Source organism: Oncorhynchus kisutch, linkage group LG30, assembly GCF_002021735.2.
Source record: "Oncorhynchus kisutch isolate 150728-3 linkage group LG30, Okis_V2, whole genome shotgun sequence".
Taxonomy (NCBI): Eukaryota; Metazoa; Chordata; class Actinopteri; order Salmoniformes; family Salmonidae; genus Oncorhynchus; species Oncorhynchus kisutch.
The window spans coordinates 2,419,741-2,438,330 of record NC_034203.2 but is presented as its reverse complement, the minus strand read 5'-3'; the positions used below and the strand labels follow the sequence as shown (position 1 = coordinate 2,438,330).

Genomic DNA, 18,590 nt, shown 5'->3' with positions numbered 1-18,590 from the left:
CAACATCTCCAATCTCGTCTCATTGATTGGACTCCAGGTTAGCTGACTCCAATTAGCTTTTGGACAGGTCATTAGCCTAGGGGTTCACATACTTTTCCCAACCTACACTGTGAACGTTTTATTGATGTATTCAATATAGACAAGAAAAATGCAACAATTTGTGTGTTATTAGTTTAAGTCTATTGTTGTGGCTTAGATGAAGATCAGATCAAATGTTATGTCAAATGTATGCAGAAATCCAGGTAATACCAAAGGGTTCATATACTTTTTCTTGCCGCTGTATATATGTTTGGATACCCTAAGCATACTGTAGATGAACATTCAGAGACACCCATGGTAAACCTCATGGTACATCATCACCCTGTATGGAACTTTATCCCTTGTGTTGATGCAATGTCAGACTCGAAAGCACCACCCACAGCATAAAGCAAATCGCCTTGAGAATTTCTATTTTTTTACTCACCACAGAGATTTCCCGGTGGAATTTGGCCTCCAGGTTCGTCACGTTCTTGAATGTGTTCACGTAAAAACCAACTCGGCTAGAAGGGGGGGAAACACATATGTTACCATGGTGATGTTTTGTCACCAACAAACATCTTCATTAAAGCCCTAAAAGAGCTCTTAAATGGACAGCCTCAGCTGTAAGGCGAATGCTGTTAGAATGAAGAATTCCATACATTCGAATGAACAGTTACCATAACGATATACTTTTCAAAAAAATTAAACCATATCAAACTGGTAGTCAGAGATACAAAACGCTGTTTAACTACAGTCCCATATAGATGGTTATTGCTTTCTATGGAGTTTCCTGGCCACTGTGCTCTTTGGGATTTGAGGCTGGTTTTCTGTAAAGCACTTTGTGGCAACTGCTGATGTAAAAAGGGCTTAAAAAAATACATTTGATTGATTGATACATTGTTTAACAACTACTTTGCAAAATGTTAGATATGTATTTTAAATTGCGATCTGTTGCTGCTATTTATGTGAACTCCTAGCACATCTTCCTGCTGAACATATAAGCAACAAGTGCCAATTTCAGACAAAGGTCAACCAAAGTGTACAGCAAACATTGTGTTGACCTTGTGAGGATCCTCTCTCCGCAATGCCCTCTAGCACTACTCACAACTCTTGTCATTTTGCAATGAAGCAGGCAGGAGACCTGTGGTCATTCATTCACACACAAGCACAAACACATACAGGGGTTGAATTGATTCTGACACATATCCTGAACACATATACTGTAGCTCAGCAGTTGAAGCAGATGTTTTAACAAAAGGATGACTGTCATTATAATGATAGGGCTAAAAATAAAAGCACTGCAATTCCCATCCATGAGTAGAGCAGTGCTAGAGGGCATTGTAGAGAGGATGCCTTCTCATTGGACAGATTAGGTAACCACGGCTGCAAGCATTCTTCTCCAGTGAGCAGCCAGTGTGCTCAAGATGGCAACACACATACAGTGTACACACACACAAACACACACAGGGGCGGACTTTGGAATTTGTAGGCCCCCATGACTGTTCAACAAAATCATGGCTACTGAAAGAAGAGCTGTTCGGAACTGGCCTTTTTTAGTTGAACGAAGCAGACTGAAAGGCTTCCTGAAAATAGTAAAGGTCTTTACATCACCACATCATTTCAATGGAGGGACAAACCAATTTTTTTGTTATTGAAAGCAATTTGTGGGCCAGAAGAAAGGCAGTTATTTTTGAATATGATAGAATGTATTTAGAAATTATAATGGTCCTATCTGGTTTATTTCTTATTCATATATTTAAACAGCATTGTTGGTTAGGGGCTTGTAAGTAAGCATTTCACTGTATTCGGCGAGTGTGACTAATAAAAAGTGATTCGATTTTTGATTTTGAATATCAACCAGTACCTATATTTTGGAAGATTTTTAACCATTCTAGCACAGATACAAACTGCAACCAAGTTTCTATGTTCATAAGGCTAATAAGAAAATATGTCAAATTACTTGAATATGGGAAAGGTGTAACAATTTTTTATTTGCTTCCAAAAGTGTGTGAAATGCATCAGAAAAGGTATTGGAAAGACTGCCAGGTAATAATTGTGTGTGTAGAATAAAATAAATGCATTATTTTCAATTTGCGGTTTTGTCACACTCCCTTCTAATGTGTCCTGCGCAGCTTGTAAGCGTTGTAGAGGGAAATAGAAAGAGTCTTAGCTCTTCTATTACTGTACGTATCATTAAATGAAATTATGCCAAGCTCACGAGGCCCCCTGATGATGTGAGGCCCTAGGAAATTGTCTGAGTTGCCTAATGGTAAGTCTGCCACTGCGACGCACAACCACACAACCATACAGTGCATTCGGAAAGTATTCAGAACCCTTCCCCTTTTCCCACATTTTGTCACGTTTCAGTCTTATTCTAAAATTGATTAAATATCTTTTCCCCTCATCTCTACATATAATACCCCATAATGACAAAGCAAAAATAGGATTGTAGAATATTTGCCAATTTCTAAAAAATAAATGAAATATCACAGTATTCAGACCCTTTACTACCTAGCACCTTTGGCAGCGATTATAGCTCTAAGCTTGGCACATCTGTATTTGGGGAGTTTCTCCCATTCTTCTCTGCAGATCCTCTCAAGCTCTGTCAGGTTGGATTGCTCAGTTTGGCAGAGGCGTCCGGCTCTAGGAAGAGTCTTGGTGGTTCCAAACGTCCTCTATTTAAGAATGAAGGAGGCCACTGTGTTCTTGGGGACCTTCAATGCTGCAGAAATGTGTTGGTACCCTTCCCCAAGATCTGTGCCTCGTCACAATCCTGTCTCGGAGCTCTACAGACAATTCCTTCGACCTCATGGCTTGGTTTTTGCTCTGACATGCACTGTCAAACCTGGGACCTTATATAGACAGGTGTGTGCCTTTCCAAATCATGTCCAATCAACAGTTGGACTCAAATCAAGTTGTAGAAAAACTGTTTTCGCTTTGTCAATATGGGGCATTCTGTGTAGATTGATGAGGGAAAATAATTATTTGAAACTTTAATGAAGTTCATTCATGAATAATGAGTAATCTTCAGTACAGTAATTGCATTTTAATTAAGGTCTTCAACTTATTGTTAACCATTGAGATCCGTGATCTAGAGTCCAGATACGCAAACATCTTTAACTTAAGAACAATCAGAATCAACTAAAAGCACAGTGTGCTGTATGTGCTTTGATAATGCTAGACAGTCACACCTAACAATGTAAACCTGACAATTACATAAGAGGCAGCATGTGACCATCCTAATGGCAAAAACAGATTATAGTAACCAGTTGTACAGTCATTGCCTAAATTAAATCAGAATGCTTGATGTTAATCACTACTCCAATCTCCAGGCATTCAACGTTCAAAAAGATCTAGAATGAAAGTTTCCCCAAAGATTTTCACTTAAGGAAATCCAATCCCACAGCTTTCGTATATTTAGAATATGGTCCTCCTCGTGTATATTTGTTAAAGGATTTTTGTCAGTACAGCGGGAGATGTAGAGAGGGTGGCCGAGATGGGGCTGGGACCTCTGTCTACAGGGAGCATATGTGGTCTGGTATCGGGAGCTTAGACCGCTACACTGGATCCACTACACATGCAGTTATTTTTATTGGCCAGTCTTCAATTTGGATATGGTGAACACCTCTTAACTTCTAGAGAGATTTTGGAAGACAGGTCTCTTTTGTTAAATAGACAGCTATATTAACAGTCCAATTCATTGCACAATAGCAGTTGGCTCCAGTTGGCAACCTAGCTAGTCACCATCTGGTTAGGCGTTTCCCTTGTCACAAGGCAATTCTGCTTAGCCTTCTGTGTGAGACTGGCTACCTCGTTGATAAGGAGGAAAAACAACATGTTATATGAACATTGAGGACACCTGCACACACACACAACAAAATTGACAATATCTCTCCCCCAAAACAGATCAAATTCCCTAACACCTTATCTCACCACTAGTTTAACTGCATGTCCCTCTATCTGACAGAAACAGAGATCGACTGAAAGGAAATCTGATTTTATTATTGTGATTCTGCACATTTTCAGGCAATCCCCTAAGTCTGAATGCACCATGATATTATTATGCTGTGTTGAATTCTATTTTTCATCCTAATGGTGGTGCTTAGACTGAATCTCTCAATCTAGGAAATACTCACATTTAGGGCTTTCTATAGCTGTAAAGCCACAATTCATTGTTTCCATTCACATTTCATTATTAAATGTACATTATTCTGTACTGTCATTCACACATATAGGAAAAGTAAATCAGTATAATATACTATTTTAAACAAACGTACGATAGACAGACAAACACAAGCTAATACCTTGGCTACAATAATGATCATATCAATCGTTTTGATCGTTTTAAACTAGTGCTTGATCGTTTTAAACTAGTGCTTTTTCTGGGAATAATCTTCTGGTCTAGGCATATCTATGGAGACTTGTTGACCCATGGATATACATGGACTTCATCACAAGAGACTGACAGAGAGAAATAAAAGTATCTAGAGTCACATCTCGACTGACAGTCACCTAAGAACTATAGAAGAAATCTTGGGTTGCGTCCCAAAAGGCACCATATTCCCTATTTAGTCCACTACTTTGACCAGGGCCCACATGTAGTGCACTATGTACTGAATAGGGTTCCATTTGGGATGGATGTAAAATGATTAACACATTTTCATTCACAACTTTAAAGGATTTATATGTTAAAGCACCTAGAATAGAACAATAACAATAAAAAATAACACTGCATAATAGTACTGTAGTATATATATATATTTTTTTTTTTTTACAGTACCCGAAACCATTAGTTTTGATTTGTAATTGACCATGGGAAGAGGAGCTACAGCATAAAGACCACAACGTTGGTTTATATATACGTTTGAATTAGGGTCGTATTAATTAGTGCACATCGTACCAAAACGTTTTGCAACGGAAAACAAAAACAGCGCTTCTTATTGGACAAATCAGGTTAGGCCCCTCTCCATGTTGGCCCATTTCCTTCCATTTGGTGCCTAGTGAATGTGACCCAGGTGTTGATTTTAGTTTACCTGTCCCAGAGAGTTGGTAGCTCGTCCTGCAGATCAACATTGAGCTCATCAAACACCTTCTGGGCTTTTTTCAACTCGTCCTCTGCCTGAAGAGACAAATACATAACAAGGGGGGAAATATTAACATCTCTTTCCTGCCATAACCCGCACCTTGAAGATTAACTGCTTGGCACAAGGATCCTCTTTTACACTTGAGACACAGTACTTTACCCGTAGTGTACTGTCGTGATGCTCTTAGAAGACTGCCATAAGAATGACATAACCTGACGTACAGTATGTTAATGAACACCCACTTTCAATTATGGTTGGAGACTAGGCTGTTGTTAAACGGCTCTAGTCTGTTGGGTTTACATCACAAAACTATTGAAAAGGTGAACTATTATAGCATATGAGGTATTTTCGTTTTAGTAAAAGAGTTGTGTTTCTCAATCATTCTTCACTACAATGGTAAAGGCGGACAGAATATCACATTGTTGCATAAGACTTACCTTGGAGACCTTCCGATCACTTCTATTGACCACCGCCTGAATGGTCTCGAGATGGTGCCGTGCACTATCGTAGTCAATTAGCTTTCTGCTTCTTTTCGCCACACGGATCTGACGGTGAGTAATTACCACATGGACCGGTCTTTAATACAATACAGTAGTACACAAAGTCCTTCCCCTAAGCAAAAGTTCCAAGCATAAAGGTGTCAACTGTTCTGAGGCTGCGTCCCAAATGGAACCCTATTCCCTTTATAGTGCACTACTTCTGACCAAGGCACATTGGGCCCTGGTCAAAAGTAGTGCGCTACATAGGGAATAAGGTGCCATTTGGGATGCACACTGGGCCACAGGGACAAAAGCCTGAAATCTCTCTAAGTCTTTGAGACCGTGAGCATATTACGAATATGCCGGAATAGCTAATAGCTAATTTATTACAAATAGTGCTGTACTATAAACAATATTGGATAAATAAATGACAAATACATAGCTAGTGTTTCAACATTTATCAATTTGATTGAGTTGGTCAAAGGCAAGAGTCAACTCGTATAGCCAAGGACTGCTATTAGTTTCTATGACGACAGAGCCAAGGCTAAGCTGTTTTTATGCAGTACACTGTACCTTGAGGTCGGGGAACTGTTGCAGGTACGTGTCCAGTGTGATAAGTGATGAATCAACCAGCTTCTGATGGAAGTCCTCCCATAAGACATCACAGTTCTAAAAGAGAGACACAGAGAAACATTTCAGTTAGCCAGATGCTGAACAAGATGAGAACAGGCATATGGTGTAATATACAGTCTACCTACATTTAAAGGGACATTTGAAAGGGACTCTTTCAAATGAAAGTTTTAGACATTATTAGAACACTAAAGTAGTCTAATGTCCAGATGAAACCACATCCCATAACATCGGTTATGTAGATCCAGCCATATGCCTCCACCACAAATGAATAGAAAATATAAATAAACCAGGAAGTTAAGACGGCGCCAATCTTTTCCATTAATTTGGGATTGAGGCATATACAGTTGCTGCGTCTACACAACAGATAGTCTGGAATGTTGACATATCGCAACATTTGTCTACTTTTGAGATCTGAAAACATCTGACAAACTTTAATTTAAGAGTGAAATGTCCCTCAAAAGCAGTATCTGTATTATGCAAAGGTTCAGTAGTGCATTTAGCTTGCAATAGTGTACATACATATTCAAATAATGTCTCTATTTTTGTCTCATGTTCAGCATCACACACTCAGTGTCCCTGTTTCCACAGACTCCCAAAGGGTTTGTCTTCATGTATGTTGTCGAGCCGCTTTATGGGGTGATATCAGTGCCAATAGAGTCAACACCATCACAGTGATGGTATCCCATCACAGTGATTGTATCCCTATGATAGAGAAAACCATCGGCACAGAGGACTCGGGAGAGAATGACATTTTAATTCGGTTTTTGTTTACAGTGATGAAGGGGGTAAATGGATGCTAAATACATGATGTTCTTCCTGCAACAGTTGTGAGTGAGATTAATTAACATACAGTGCCTTCAGAAAGTCTTCACACCTAGGGCTGTTGCGGTGACCATATTACCGCCACCCCGGTGGTCACGAGTCATGAAGACAGTCAAATTCCACGTGACCGTTTAGTCACGATAATTAGGTTTCTCCAAGCTCTGGTGATGCTGATCGTCAATAGTAGCCTACCAAACGTGCTAACTGCCTAGTACTCAGCACTCTAATGTCCCTTTAATCAGTCTGATATCAATGCAAATGTCATCGAAAATCTAATCAAACACTTCATGAGAGCCCATGAGCTCATGTTGTGCAACATTTCTGCAGGCTATGCAATTGAGCGAGAAAACAGTGATGGCCTCTATTAAAAATAGGAGGATCCCATCAGCTTTCTATAGGCTAGGCCTACTATATTTATTTCGCAACTTTCCTTATATTAAGCACATTGCTTATCTATACAACAGGAGTATAGCCTACCTGGCCTGCTTGGAAACAAACTACAGGAAAAGAGTACTTCATTTGCTATTTAAGTGCAGAGATGACATGTATTTTTCCCCTGGCCCTGTTTCAAGACAGGTGCATGATAATGGTCCATTCTAAATCAAAACAAATTTCACACATATATTATTTAGTATATGTAAAGACAAGATTAAATCGAGAATAGTCTGATATTAGACTATGACTTGTGAATTTTATATTATCACTTGTGAATGACGCCCAGCGTAAGGCAAGAAACAATGCCATTTTTTTCTAAACTTTTTTGAATCATAGTCGCACACCTCATGTAGCCTAGCCCATAGGCCTATATGTTTTGATAAGGTTTGTATCATAACTAAAAGAGGCCAAATAACTTCTTAAAATTAAGCACATTGATCCGCTTGGGGTGTAAAGCCTAACTGGGATACATGAGCAGTGCGCGAGAGTCAAGCTTGGGGAAAATAATTTCACCATAAAAATGCACCGTTATAATAAAAGCATTACATACATAAACACATTTATGGTCACTTTTGATAATGGTGTTTTCCTGCTAATGGAACATATGCTTATAGCCTACTGCCATGTGTACATTGATGCACTTATAATGTGAAGAAATAACCTAAAAGTTCATCAACATTTTAAGATAAACGTTCTGATCTGTTGCGTCAGCCACAGGTAAAAACATATTTTTCTTATTATATATTTGAGATCTATCGCATCCCACAACTGTCCCAGACTATGGCTGTGTTCGAATACCCAAACTAACATACTGTAGGCTACATACTTATCTTGTTAAGGCTGCATCCCTTGTTCTCAATTTCCACCTGAAGACATACCCTAATCTAACTGCCTGTAGCTCAGCCCCAGAGGCAAGGATATGCATATTCTTGGTATCATTTGAATGGAAACATTCTGAAGTTTGTGGAAATGTTAATTGGATGTAGGAGAATATAACACAGTAGATCTGGTGGAAGAAAAGAGAAAGAACGAGCATACGTTTTCTGTTTTTTATTGTTGTAGCATAATCTTTCACATGTACTAGAATAGCCACACAGTCAGATAGAATGCTGGTGATAATTTTGATGGATAACACAAGAGGGCAACTGTAGGTGTGCAAAGTTTGACTGATAACTTCAGGAATGGGTGAGCTACATGACATTTAGCATGAAGTCACCCAGGTGTCCCACACAAGTTGCCCAAATGTACCCAAGTGGCCAAATTGGTGAAATGACCTATAACTATATACAACAGTGCAAATAACTGCATACAACATATCAAAAATAAAATTTAAAAAACAGGAATAGACCCTTTGGAAGTCATCTACATAATATTTAGCTGCCTATGCCATGTCCCATAGCAGTCTCTTTCTGATGTAAAGCAGAGGCAAACTGAACAAGTTGTTCAGGTGATTAGGGACATCATGCGACACAGAACACAACGACGCCTCCATGCTGTGCTCTTTTGGCCCTGAGGCACAGTCATGCCTGCAGTAATGAACTGTGGCATATGAACACCACTGGAGGCAGGAGTAGAGGGGGCAGAGGTAGAGCGGGCAGCTTGGCACCGGGGGCTCCCAGTCGGAGTCGCTGAAAGAAAACATAAAAAAATATTTGTATTGTATGAGCCTTTTATCATCACAAAAAATAAACAGATATGTATTGTATAGAGCAGAGGGAACAGTTACTAAGGTGACTATAGCCAATGTGTACTTTACACATTTCATCACACATTTCATTGCAAATTGCAAAAGAATATATATATATATTTTAGCAAAAAATATATATATATTTCATAAAACGGCATTAGCACTTACCCATCCAGAAGTTCGTCCTGTCTTTGCAGAAACAGCTCCTCAATGTTTGAATCATAGCACTCAAAGATTCCTCAAACAAAAAATCTGTCTCACTTTCCCCATCAACCTCTTCTATAATCTGGTGCAAATCTGTATACTTAGACTTGGACTTTGCTTTTCCTGATTTATTCTCCATGATGTCTTCAATGAAATCGCTGAAAAAACACTTTCCAAAATACTACTTTCCAAAACACTGCTGTGCGTAACAAGCGTGACTGCAACTGCTCTGATGGTCAATGGCGAGAATGAAGTCCGTTACGCGTGCGTTTACAAACAAGGGATGGTGGTCCAACCCATAACCATCACATACTGGTGTTTACCTCAGCTATTTGGCTATCTACCCAGCTAGATTTCAAGAAGATCAGTGGTCATTGGGCAGAAATACAGTCAATCAACGAAGCTTCGCTAATATTATTGGTGCGCAATGAAGTTATTGCTCGTTGTCTTCAAATCAGTTCACTTCGGTCAAAACTCCCCGCAAAAAAAACCAATCATGTTTGGCTGTGTTGCAAACATCTAGAGGATTGCAATGAAACCAACTATGACTAGATAAACAATTGTCAATTCAGAGCGTTGTCAGATTGTCCATTCGTCAATTCAGAGCCTTGTCAGATTGTCCGTTCGTCAATTCAGAGCGTTGTCAGGTTGTCCGTTTGTCAATTCAGAGATTGTTTTGCACTCGGAGCGCACACTGGAGGCTCGGGCCGAGGCGGTGAGATCCGAGTCTGACTGTACAACTGCAGTCAAGCACCCAAGCTAACGTTGGTTAGCTTGCTAGCTACTTCAAGACACAAATGAGAGAACACCTTATCTGACCATTTTACTTGCCCTAGCAGAGCTGGCTAGGCAGTTTTCATGTATTCCAGAGGGTTGGTGACTAACTGTGCTGCTGGCAACAATTTAATTACGCAGTTTTGCCAAAGTTTACTGACACTGGCCATATTCAACAGGTGTTGAGCGCTCATAAAGTCATCAGTTATGCTGCGCTCTGGTACACTCAGACTTGGGAACGCAAGACGACTTTACCACTTAGCTAAGATAAGAATGACAGGAATTATCAAGTCAATAAACGTTGGGTAGTTAGTTAGAAGGCACATAGTTAATATACTGGCAAGTTTGTTGTAATAGTAGCTAACATATTGTCTGCCAATATAACGTGTAAAGTAACTTATTTGAAAAGTCATTACATTGCTCAACATTTTCTTAATAGTTGTCATAATTAGTTAAAGCAATCAATTTGTTTCCGCTCTCGTTGGATGTCGGCTGCATATTTTCCGCCATTTTCCTCAAATCTGAAAACGATGTGAAGCCACGCCCATTTTCTGAAGAATTGCATTATGGGCCCTAAAAGCACGGAACTAGTTTTTTTTGTTGTTGTTGTTAGTAAACCAAATATGTATTATGGTCTTTACAACAAATCAGCTGTGCATGTGGTAAAAGGCCAGAGTTCAACTCTAGCAGTAGTCAACGGCCAGGCGTCATTGGCAGAGTAGAGGGCTGGGTAGGCAGGATCTGTCCTTCACACCAATGAAACCGGCTTCAGCTCTTTGCAAATCATGGACCGCTGGCTTCAAACGGAGTTCTTGGAATGGGTGGAGAAAAAAAATCACAGCGGTAGGGGAATGGGCCAGTCTACTTGGACCTCTGCCTCATCTTTCACCTTTGCCTGCGCATACGCTACTTCCTCCACTTTGCTCTCATCTTGTGGAGGTGTGTCTCTACAGCAAGGACACCAAATTGAAAGAGCACGGAAATAGTGTCTACTGCTTGTATACTTCGTATTTTGGCGAATGTAGGATGACATCCGAGAACTTTTGGCATACTAAACTCAGCAAAAAAAGAAACGTCCTCTCACTGTCAACTGCGTTTATTTTCTTAACATGTTTAAATATGTGTATGAGTGTAACCGATGTGAAATGGCTAGCTAGTTAGCGGTGGTGTGCGCTAATAGCGTTTCAATCGGTGACGTCACTCACTCTGAGACCTTAAAGTAGTTGTAGTAGTAGCCGTGGCTTTTGTGGCGTGATGGGTAACGATGCTTCATGGGTGTCAGTTGTTGATGTGTGCAGAGGGTCCCTGGTTCGAGCCCAGGTCGGGGCGAGGAGAGGGACGGAAGATATACTGTTACATGAACATACCAAGCTTCAACAACTGAGACATAAACTGAACAAGTTACACAGACATGTGACTAACAGAAATGGAATAATGTGTCCCTGAACAAGGTGGGGGGGGGTCAAAATCAACAGTCAGTATCTGGTGTGGCCACCAGCTGCATTAAGTACTGCAGTGCATCTCCTCCTCAGGGACTGCACCAGATTTGCCAGTTCTTGCTGTGAGATGTTACCCCACTCTTCCACCAAGGCACCAGCAAGTTCCTGGACATTTCTGGGGGAAATGGCCCTAGCCCTAGCCCTCACCCTCCGATCCAACAGGTCCCAGAAATGCTCAATGGGATTGAGATCTGGGCTCTTCGCTGGCCATGGCAGAACACTGACATTCCTGTCTTCCAGGATATCACGGACAGAACAAGCAGTATGGCATTGTCATGCTGGAGTTTGAGATTGCCTGCAATGACAACAAGCTCAGTCCAATGATGCTGTGACACACTGCCACAGACCATGACGAACCCTCCATCTCCAAATCGATCCCGCTCCAGTGTACAGGTCTCGGCGTAACGCTCATTCCTTCGACAATAAACGTGAATCCGACCATCACCCCTGGTGAGACAAAACCGCGACTCGTCACTTAAGAGCACTTTTTGCCAGTCCTGTCTGGTCCAGCGACGGTGGGTTTGTGCCCGTGGGTTTGTGCCCTGATGACGTTTCCGGTGAGGACCTGCCTTACAACAGGCCTACAAGCCCTCAGTCCAGCCTCTCTCAGTCTATTGCGGACGGTCTGAGCACTGATGGAGGGATTGTGCGTTCCTGGTGTAACTCGGGCAGTTGTTGTTGCCTTCCTGTACCTGTCCTGCAGGTGTGATGTTCTGATGTACCGATCCTGTGCAGGTGTTGTTACACATGGTCTGCCCCCACGAGGACGATCAGCTGTTCATCCTGTCTCCCTGTAGTGCTGTATTTAGGCGTCTCACAGTACAGACATTGTAATTTATTGCCCTGGCCACATCTGCAGTCCTCATGCCTCCTTGCAGCATGCCTAAGGCATGTTCACGCAGATGAACAGGGACCCTGGGCATCTGTCTTTTGCTGTTTTTCAGAGTCAGTAGAAAGGCCTCTTTAGTGTCCTAAGTTTTCATAACTGTGACCTTATTTGTATGAGTATTTGAACACAGCTTATGTTTGGAATGTATATTTCTCGCATAGAATAGGGCAACGTTTGGACTACGAGGCATACTAGATTGACATGGGCTAGAGCTTTTGCTTTTCGTTATTTCTACTCATCGGCTGATGAAAACTCAATGTGAAGAGTTCTTCCAATATCTTCAATATGCACCTTGCAATTGGGGATGCCACTGGGAAAGGGGATGTCGCCGGAAAATTTGAGGCATTAGCATGCGCAAGTCAAATTCTGAATGAGAGACTGATGAAGTGTGTACAACCTGCGCAGAAAAAACAAAGCAGAGCTCAACCCTTTCATGCAACTTTTTTCAAATCATCTTTAGTCACATCATACTGCCTTAGAATGTATTACAAATCAAAACATATAGCCCAATGTTTGTAGAACAACTAAAGTTACATTACTCTAAACTCTAAATTAAGGATAAAGGAGTATCTGTTTCTTTGTTAACTGCTCAACACAGAATAACGACATGTGCGCACTACCTCAAATTGTTTGGAGAAAATGTCCTTTCTATTTAATTCAGCTTTGTTCAATTGTATTCTTCATAATATAAAATAATATAAAAATAATTCCATGGTATTCTAAGCAAATCTCGTCTGCTAAATGAACTAGTGTAGCCCACAGCCATATGGCATAGCCACATCAGGAACTAACATAAGGACAACTCAGAGTATGCTATTCTGTTATTCTGAAATAGACGACATTTTCTTCATATCATGCTCCTTTAGACCTGTCTAAAATAAAGAATGGCTTTATTGGGAAGGCGTAGGCTCTATTACATGGATTAATTAGACTTTTTCAAATGTACATGTGTGAAAGCCAGGAGATGCTAAATGTGTTTATGTTAATTAATGGCCAATTACCGGGAGACAGTTATTTCCTTGACAATCACCGGCTGACGAAATTTCGTGACCGCCAACAACTCTATTCACACCCCTTGTCTTTTTCCATATTGTCGTGTTTCAGCCTGAATTAAACATGTATTAAATTGAGATTGTGCGTCACTGGCCTGCACACAGTAGCCCATAACGTCAAAGTGGAATTCTGTTTTTAGAAATGTTTACAAATAAATGACAAATGAAAAGCTGAAATGTCTTTAGTCAATAAGTATTGTTATTGCACGCCTAATTATGTTCAGAAGAGAACATTAGCTTAACAAGTCACATAATCAGTAGCATGGACTCACCCTGCGTGCAATAATAGTGTACATTAACATCATTTTTTCATGACTACCTCATCTCTGTAACTCAAACGTACAATTATATGAAATGTCCCTCAGTCGAGCAGTGAATTTCAAACACAGATTTAACCACAAAGACCAGGGAGATTTTCCAATGCCTTGCAAAGACGGGCACCTACTGGTAGATGGTTAAAAACAAGTAGACAATGAATATCCCTTTGAGCATGGTGAAGTTATTAATTACACTTTGGATGGTGTATCAATACACCCAGTCACTATAAAGATATAATCAGTTGCCGGAGAGGAAGAAAACCGCTCAGGGATTTCACCATGAGGTGACAGTGATTTTAAAACGGTTACAGAGTTGAATGATGAAAACTGAGGCTGGATCAACATTGTAGTTACTCCACAATACTAACTAAATTACAGAGTAGAAAGAAGGAAGCCAGCAGTACGGTACTAAAGTAAAACTGCAAAAAAATGTGGCAAAGAAATGAATAAAAAGTGTTATGTTTGGGGAAAATCCAACACAATACATCACAAAGTACCACTCTTCATATTTTCAAGCATGGTGGCGGCTGAATCATGTTATGGGTATGCTTGTCATCGACAAAGACTAGGGAGTTTTTGGGGATACAAAGAAATGGAATAGAGCTAAGCACTTGCAAAATCCTAGAGGAAAACCTGGTTCAGCCTGCTTTCCAACAGACACTGGAAGACAAATTCACCTGTTAGCAGGACAATAACCTAAAGTACACACTAGAGTTGCTTACCAGGACCACATTGAATGTTTCTGAGTGGCCTAGTTACAGTTTTGACTTAAATTGGCTTGAAAATCTATGGCAAGACTTGAAAATGACTTCCTAGCAATGATCAATAACCAACTTGACAGAGCTTGAACAATTAAAAAAAATTATAATATGTAAATATATGTAAATATTGTACAATCCAGGTGTCCAAAGTGCTTAGAGGAATACCCAGAAAGACTCACTGCAGTAATCACTGCCAAAAGTTATTCTAACATGTATTGACTCAGGGGTATGAATACTTAGAGTACCATTCAAAAGTTTGGACGCACCTAATATTTCAAGGGTTTTTCTTAATTTTTTTACAATTTTCTACATTGAAGAATAATAGTGAAGACATCAAAACTATGAAATAACACACATGGAATCATCTAGTAACCAAAAAAGGCAGAACGCCAAGAGTGTGCAAAGCTGTCATCAAGGCCTTCGAATGGCTACTTTGAAGTGTATATAAAACCTATTTTGATTTGTTGAACACTTTTTGGGATGCTACATGATTCTGTATGTGTTATTTCAATAGCTGATGTCTTCACAATTAGTCTACAATGTAGAAAATAGTAAAAAAGAAAAGAAAAGGAAAAACCCTTGAATGAGTAGGTAGGTGTGTCCAAACTTCTGACTGGAACTGTACGTTTTCACTTTGTCATTATGGGATATTGTATGTAGATGGGTGAGAATAAAAAAATAAAAATATTGAATCCATTTTTAATTCAGGCTGTAACACAACACAATGTGGAATAAGACAAGGGGTAAGACTACTTTCTGAAGGCACTGTATAAAGGCGTTTAAAAAAATAAATAGATGCAGGGTACATGAAAATAGAAAATGGCATCACACACAAACAAATACAGACAATGTACTTTTTATAGTCCAACTTTACTGTCAAACCCCATAGACTGGGCAGAGGTACAAAACATTGTCATACTTGTTGACCAGTCTTGAAACAAGTCTTGAAACAAGACGCAACATGTTTCAGACCCTATTTTTGGGTGCCCTAAAATAAAATACATATTGGGAACACTCTCATCCTTCATCTCATAACAGACTCCTTGTATTAAAGGAAGAGTGAGTGGGTTTTTTCTGCTTGATAATATACAATCTAGGACGTGAACATTCAACAAGTGCGATCGAACTGTAGAATCCAATCCAAAACCAGCCTTGCCTTTTCAAAAAACACAAATGCAAGAGGCATTTGATATGCAAACTCGACTAGCCTGTACCCCCGCACATTGACTCTGTACCGGTAGCCCTTGTATATAGGGCATGTGACAAATACACATTCATTTCAACTCAATGATAGAGACAGATGCTTTGAACATGAGCCTTGGTTGACACCTTCATCAATCTTGTTTTTTGTTCAAGTCAGCCTTCAATTTCAGAGCTTTTATCAGCAACACAATGCATTATGCTCTGTACTTCATTTGACTGTGGCCTATGTTCTCTGTTAAAGGGATAGTTTAGCCAAACTTGGTTTGGGTCAAATTCCTCTTACCTCTAGGCCAGTAGTGGCAGCATCCACAGTAATCCATTGTTTACTTTTCCACAGCCAGGAGTTAGCATGATTAGCATTGTAAAAAAAAAAGAATGTAATCCATGGTACCGATGTTTACAAAGCTTCATTCCAAGATAAAAATATTTAAAAAACACATGTCTATGTTTGACAATTGGTGGAGTTTGCAGGGATTTTTTTAACCTGCATATTTGTGAAATAGTCACTGGAAGTGTGTTACTCAAAACTGTAACCGTTTCCTCATGTAGTCTCACAGCCACATCTGTTTCTGTTGATTGCTGTAATATGAACAATAAAGTTATATTGAATTATATTGTATTCCATTGGGCCCTCAGACGTGGATTGATTATCAGCTGTGAACAAATTCACTGGTGACTTGATGGAACTATCAGAGAATTTCAATTTGGCTAAGATGAATTTGACCGAAACATAAATTCTGGTTGAACTATCCCTTTAAGGGTGGCAGGTAGACTAGTGGTTAGAGCGTTGGGCCAGTAACCGAAAGGTTGCTAGATCACATCCCCGAGCTGAAAAGGTACAAATCTGTTGTCCTGCCCCTGAACAAGGCAGTTAACCCACTGTTCCTAGGCCGTCATTGTAAATAAAAAAAATGAAGGGGCACTCTGGTCTTTTAGTTAAACAATCACTACTTTCAATGACTAGATCATAACTCCCCACATCTCAGAGAACAATTAGTATATTAATTAGTATATTAAAAAGTGGAACTGACAGCTTTTAAACTACTTTGCAGATATGAAACAAACAGACCATCATAACATCAGTAAAACATATCAGATTCCCAGTTTATGCTGCAAAACCAACTTCACAAGAGGTTTTAAAAATAGGTTATATTTGACTCAACGTTCCATGATGTACACTAAGCCATTGTTGGTAGAATAGATGGATGCAGTTCAATGCATAATTAATATAATTCACCAATACATTTCTTGGTTGTAAATAATGGCTGGTCTGGTCTTTGTATTTCATATTTATTAAGGATTCCCATTAGCTGCTGCCAAGGCATATCTACAATACAAAATCCATGTGATTGTCTGTGTAGAGTGCGTGTGTTATGTGTATGTGTATGTGTGTGTCTGTGTGTGTGTGTCTCGTCACAGTCCCTGCTGTTCTATAAGTTGTATTTGTATCTGTTTTTTAAAATCTGATTCTACTACTTGCATCAGCTACCTGATGTGGAATAGAGCTCCATGTAGTCATGGCTCTTTGTAGTACTGTGCACCTCCAATGGTCTGATCTGGACTTGGGGATTGTGAAGAGACCTCTGGTGGCATGTCTTGTGGGGTATGTATGGGTGTCTGAGCTGTGTGCTAGTAGTTTAAACAGCAGCTCGGTGCATTCAGCATGTCAATACTTCTTGCAAAAACAAGTAGTGATGAATTTAATCTCTCCTCCACATTGAGCCATGAGAGATTCACATGCATATTATTAATGTTAGCCCTCTGTGTACATCCAAGGGCCAGCCGTGCTGCCCTGTTCTGAGCCAGTTGTAATTTTCTTCAGTCCCTCTTTGTGGTACCTGACCACATGACTCGACAGTAGTCCAGTTGCGACCAAACTAGGGATGTAGGACCTGCCTAGTTGATTGTGTTGTTAAGAAGGCAGAGCAGTGCTTAATTATGGACAGACTTCTCCCCATCTTAGCTGCTGTTGCATCAACATGTTTGTACTATGACAGTTTACAATCGAGGTACATTGTTTGCTGCCTCCATCCATTCAGGATGCACTGTTTCAGTTTCAATTACTCAATATAAAAATGTAGAAAATGGATGACTGTAAATAAGTCTGGGAATGTCAATACAATCAAACTAGCAAGGGCAATGACCCAAGTCAGTCATAACGTGGCTAAAAGGCTAGTGCACGTGTCAAATACAAGAACACACAAGTCAGTATACTGTAAATGAGTCAACAGTTGAGTCCTCTGCTTCATGAAATCACAGCCTGATGCGCTCGCATCGGTGAATAAAGTTCAATTGCGCTGCTTTCTTGTGTCCTTACAGCGCTCAGTGGAGGGACAGTGTACAGACACACGCCACAGTTCTAGCTAGGCTACTAAAATGTTGCAGTCTGGCTTCAGTTTTTAAAGCTTGACAATGAATAACTAAAAAACAACACCTGCAACAACACACCATGCAAAGGAGATGTAGGCATATTGCAGCAACATTTGAGCAGTAGCCCGGGCTACTCAACTATAATACATTTTGAGTTCACCATATAGCAATGCTGCATTCAACCGCACTGGTGCAGTGCAAAAAAAATTTAAACCGTGATTTTAAAGTTTAAATGTTACAACAACCATTTAGCTACATTTTTGTTATTTGGAGTTCTAAAATACTTTTTGATTAGGGTCGCAGCATACACTACATGACTCAAAGTATGTGGACACCTGCTTGTCATCAAACATCTCATTCCAA

The 18,590-nt window shown here is 40.0% G+C and overlaps 1 protein-coding gene across 14 annotated transcripts in view; it reads right to left on the bottom strand.

Annotated features, from left to right (window-relative positions):
- The window catches only part of amph (amphiphysin), a 131,944-nt gene that overhangs the window by 57,388 nt on the left and 55,966 nt on the right, over positions 1–18,590 (bottom strand). For all 14 annotated transcript variants that reach the window (XM_031810759.1, XM_031810751.1, XM_020467690.2 and 11 more), the window contains exons 5-8: positions 6,155–6,250; positions 5,540–5,647; positions 5,052–5,137; positions 464–539 (exon numbers count right to left, since the gene is read on the bottom strand). In XM_031810759.1, coding sequence (XP_031666619.1) covers positions 464–539; positions 5,052–5,137; positions 5,540–5,647; positions 6,155–6,250 — 366 coding nt within the window. The remainder of the gene's footprint in view (positions 1–463; positions 540–5,051; positions 5,138–5,539; positions 5,648–6,154; positions 6,251–18,590) is intronic.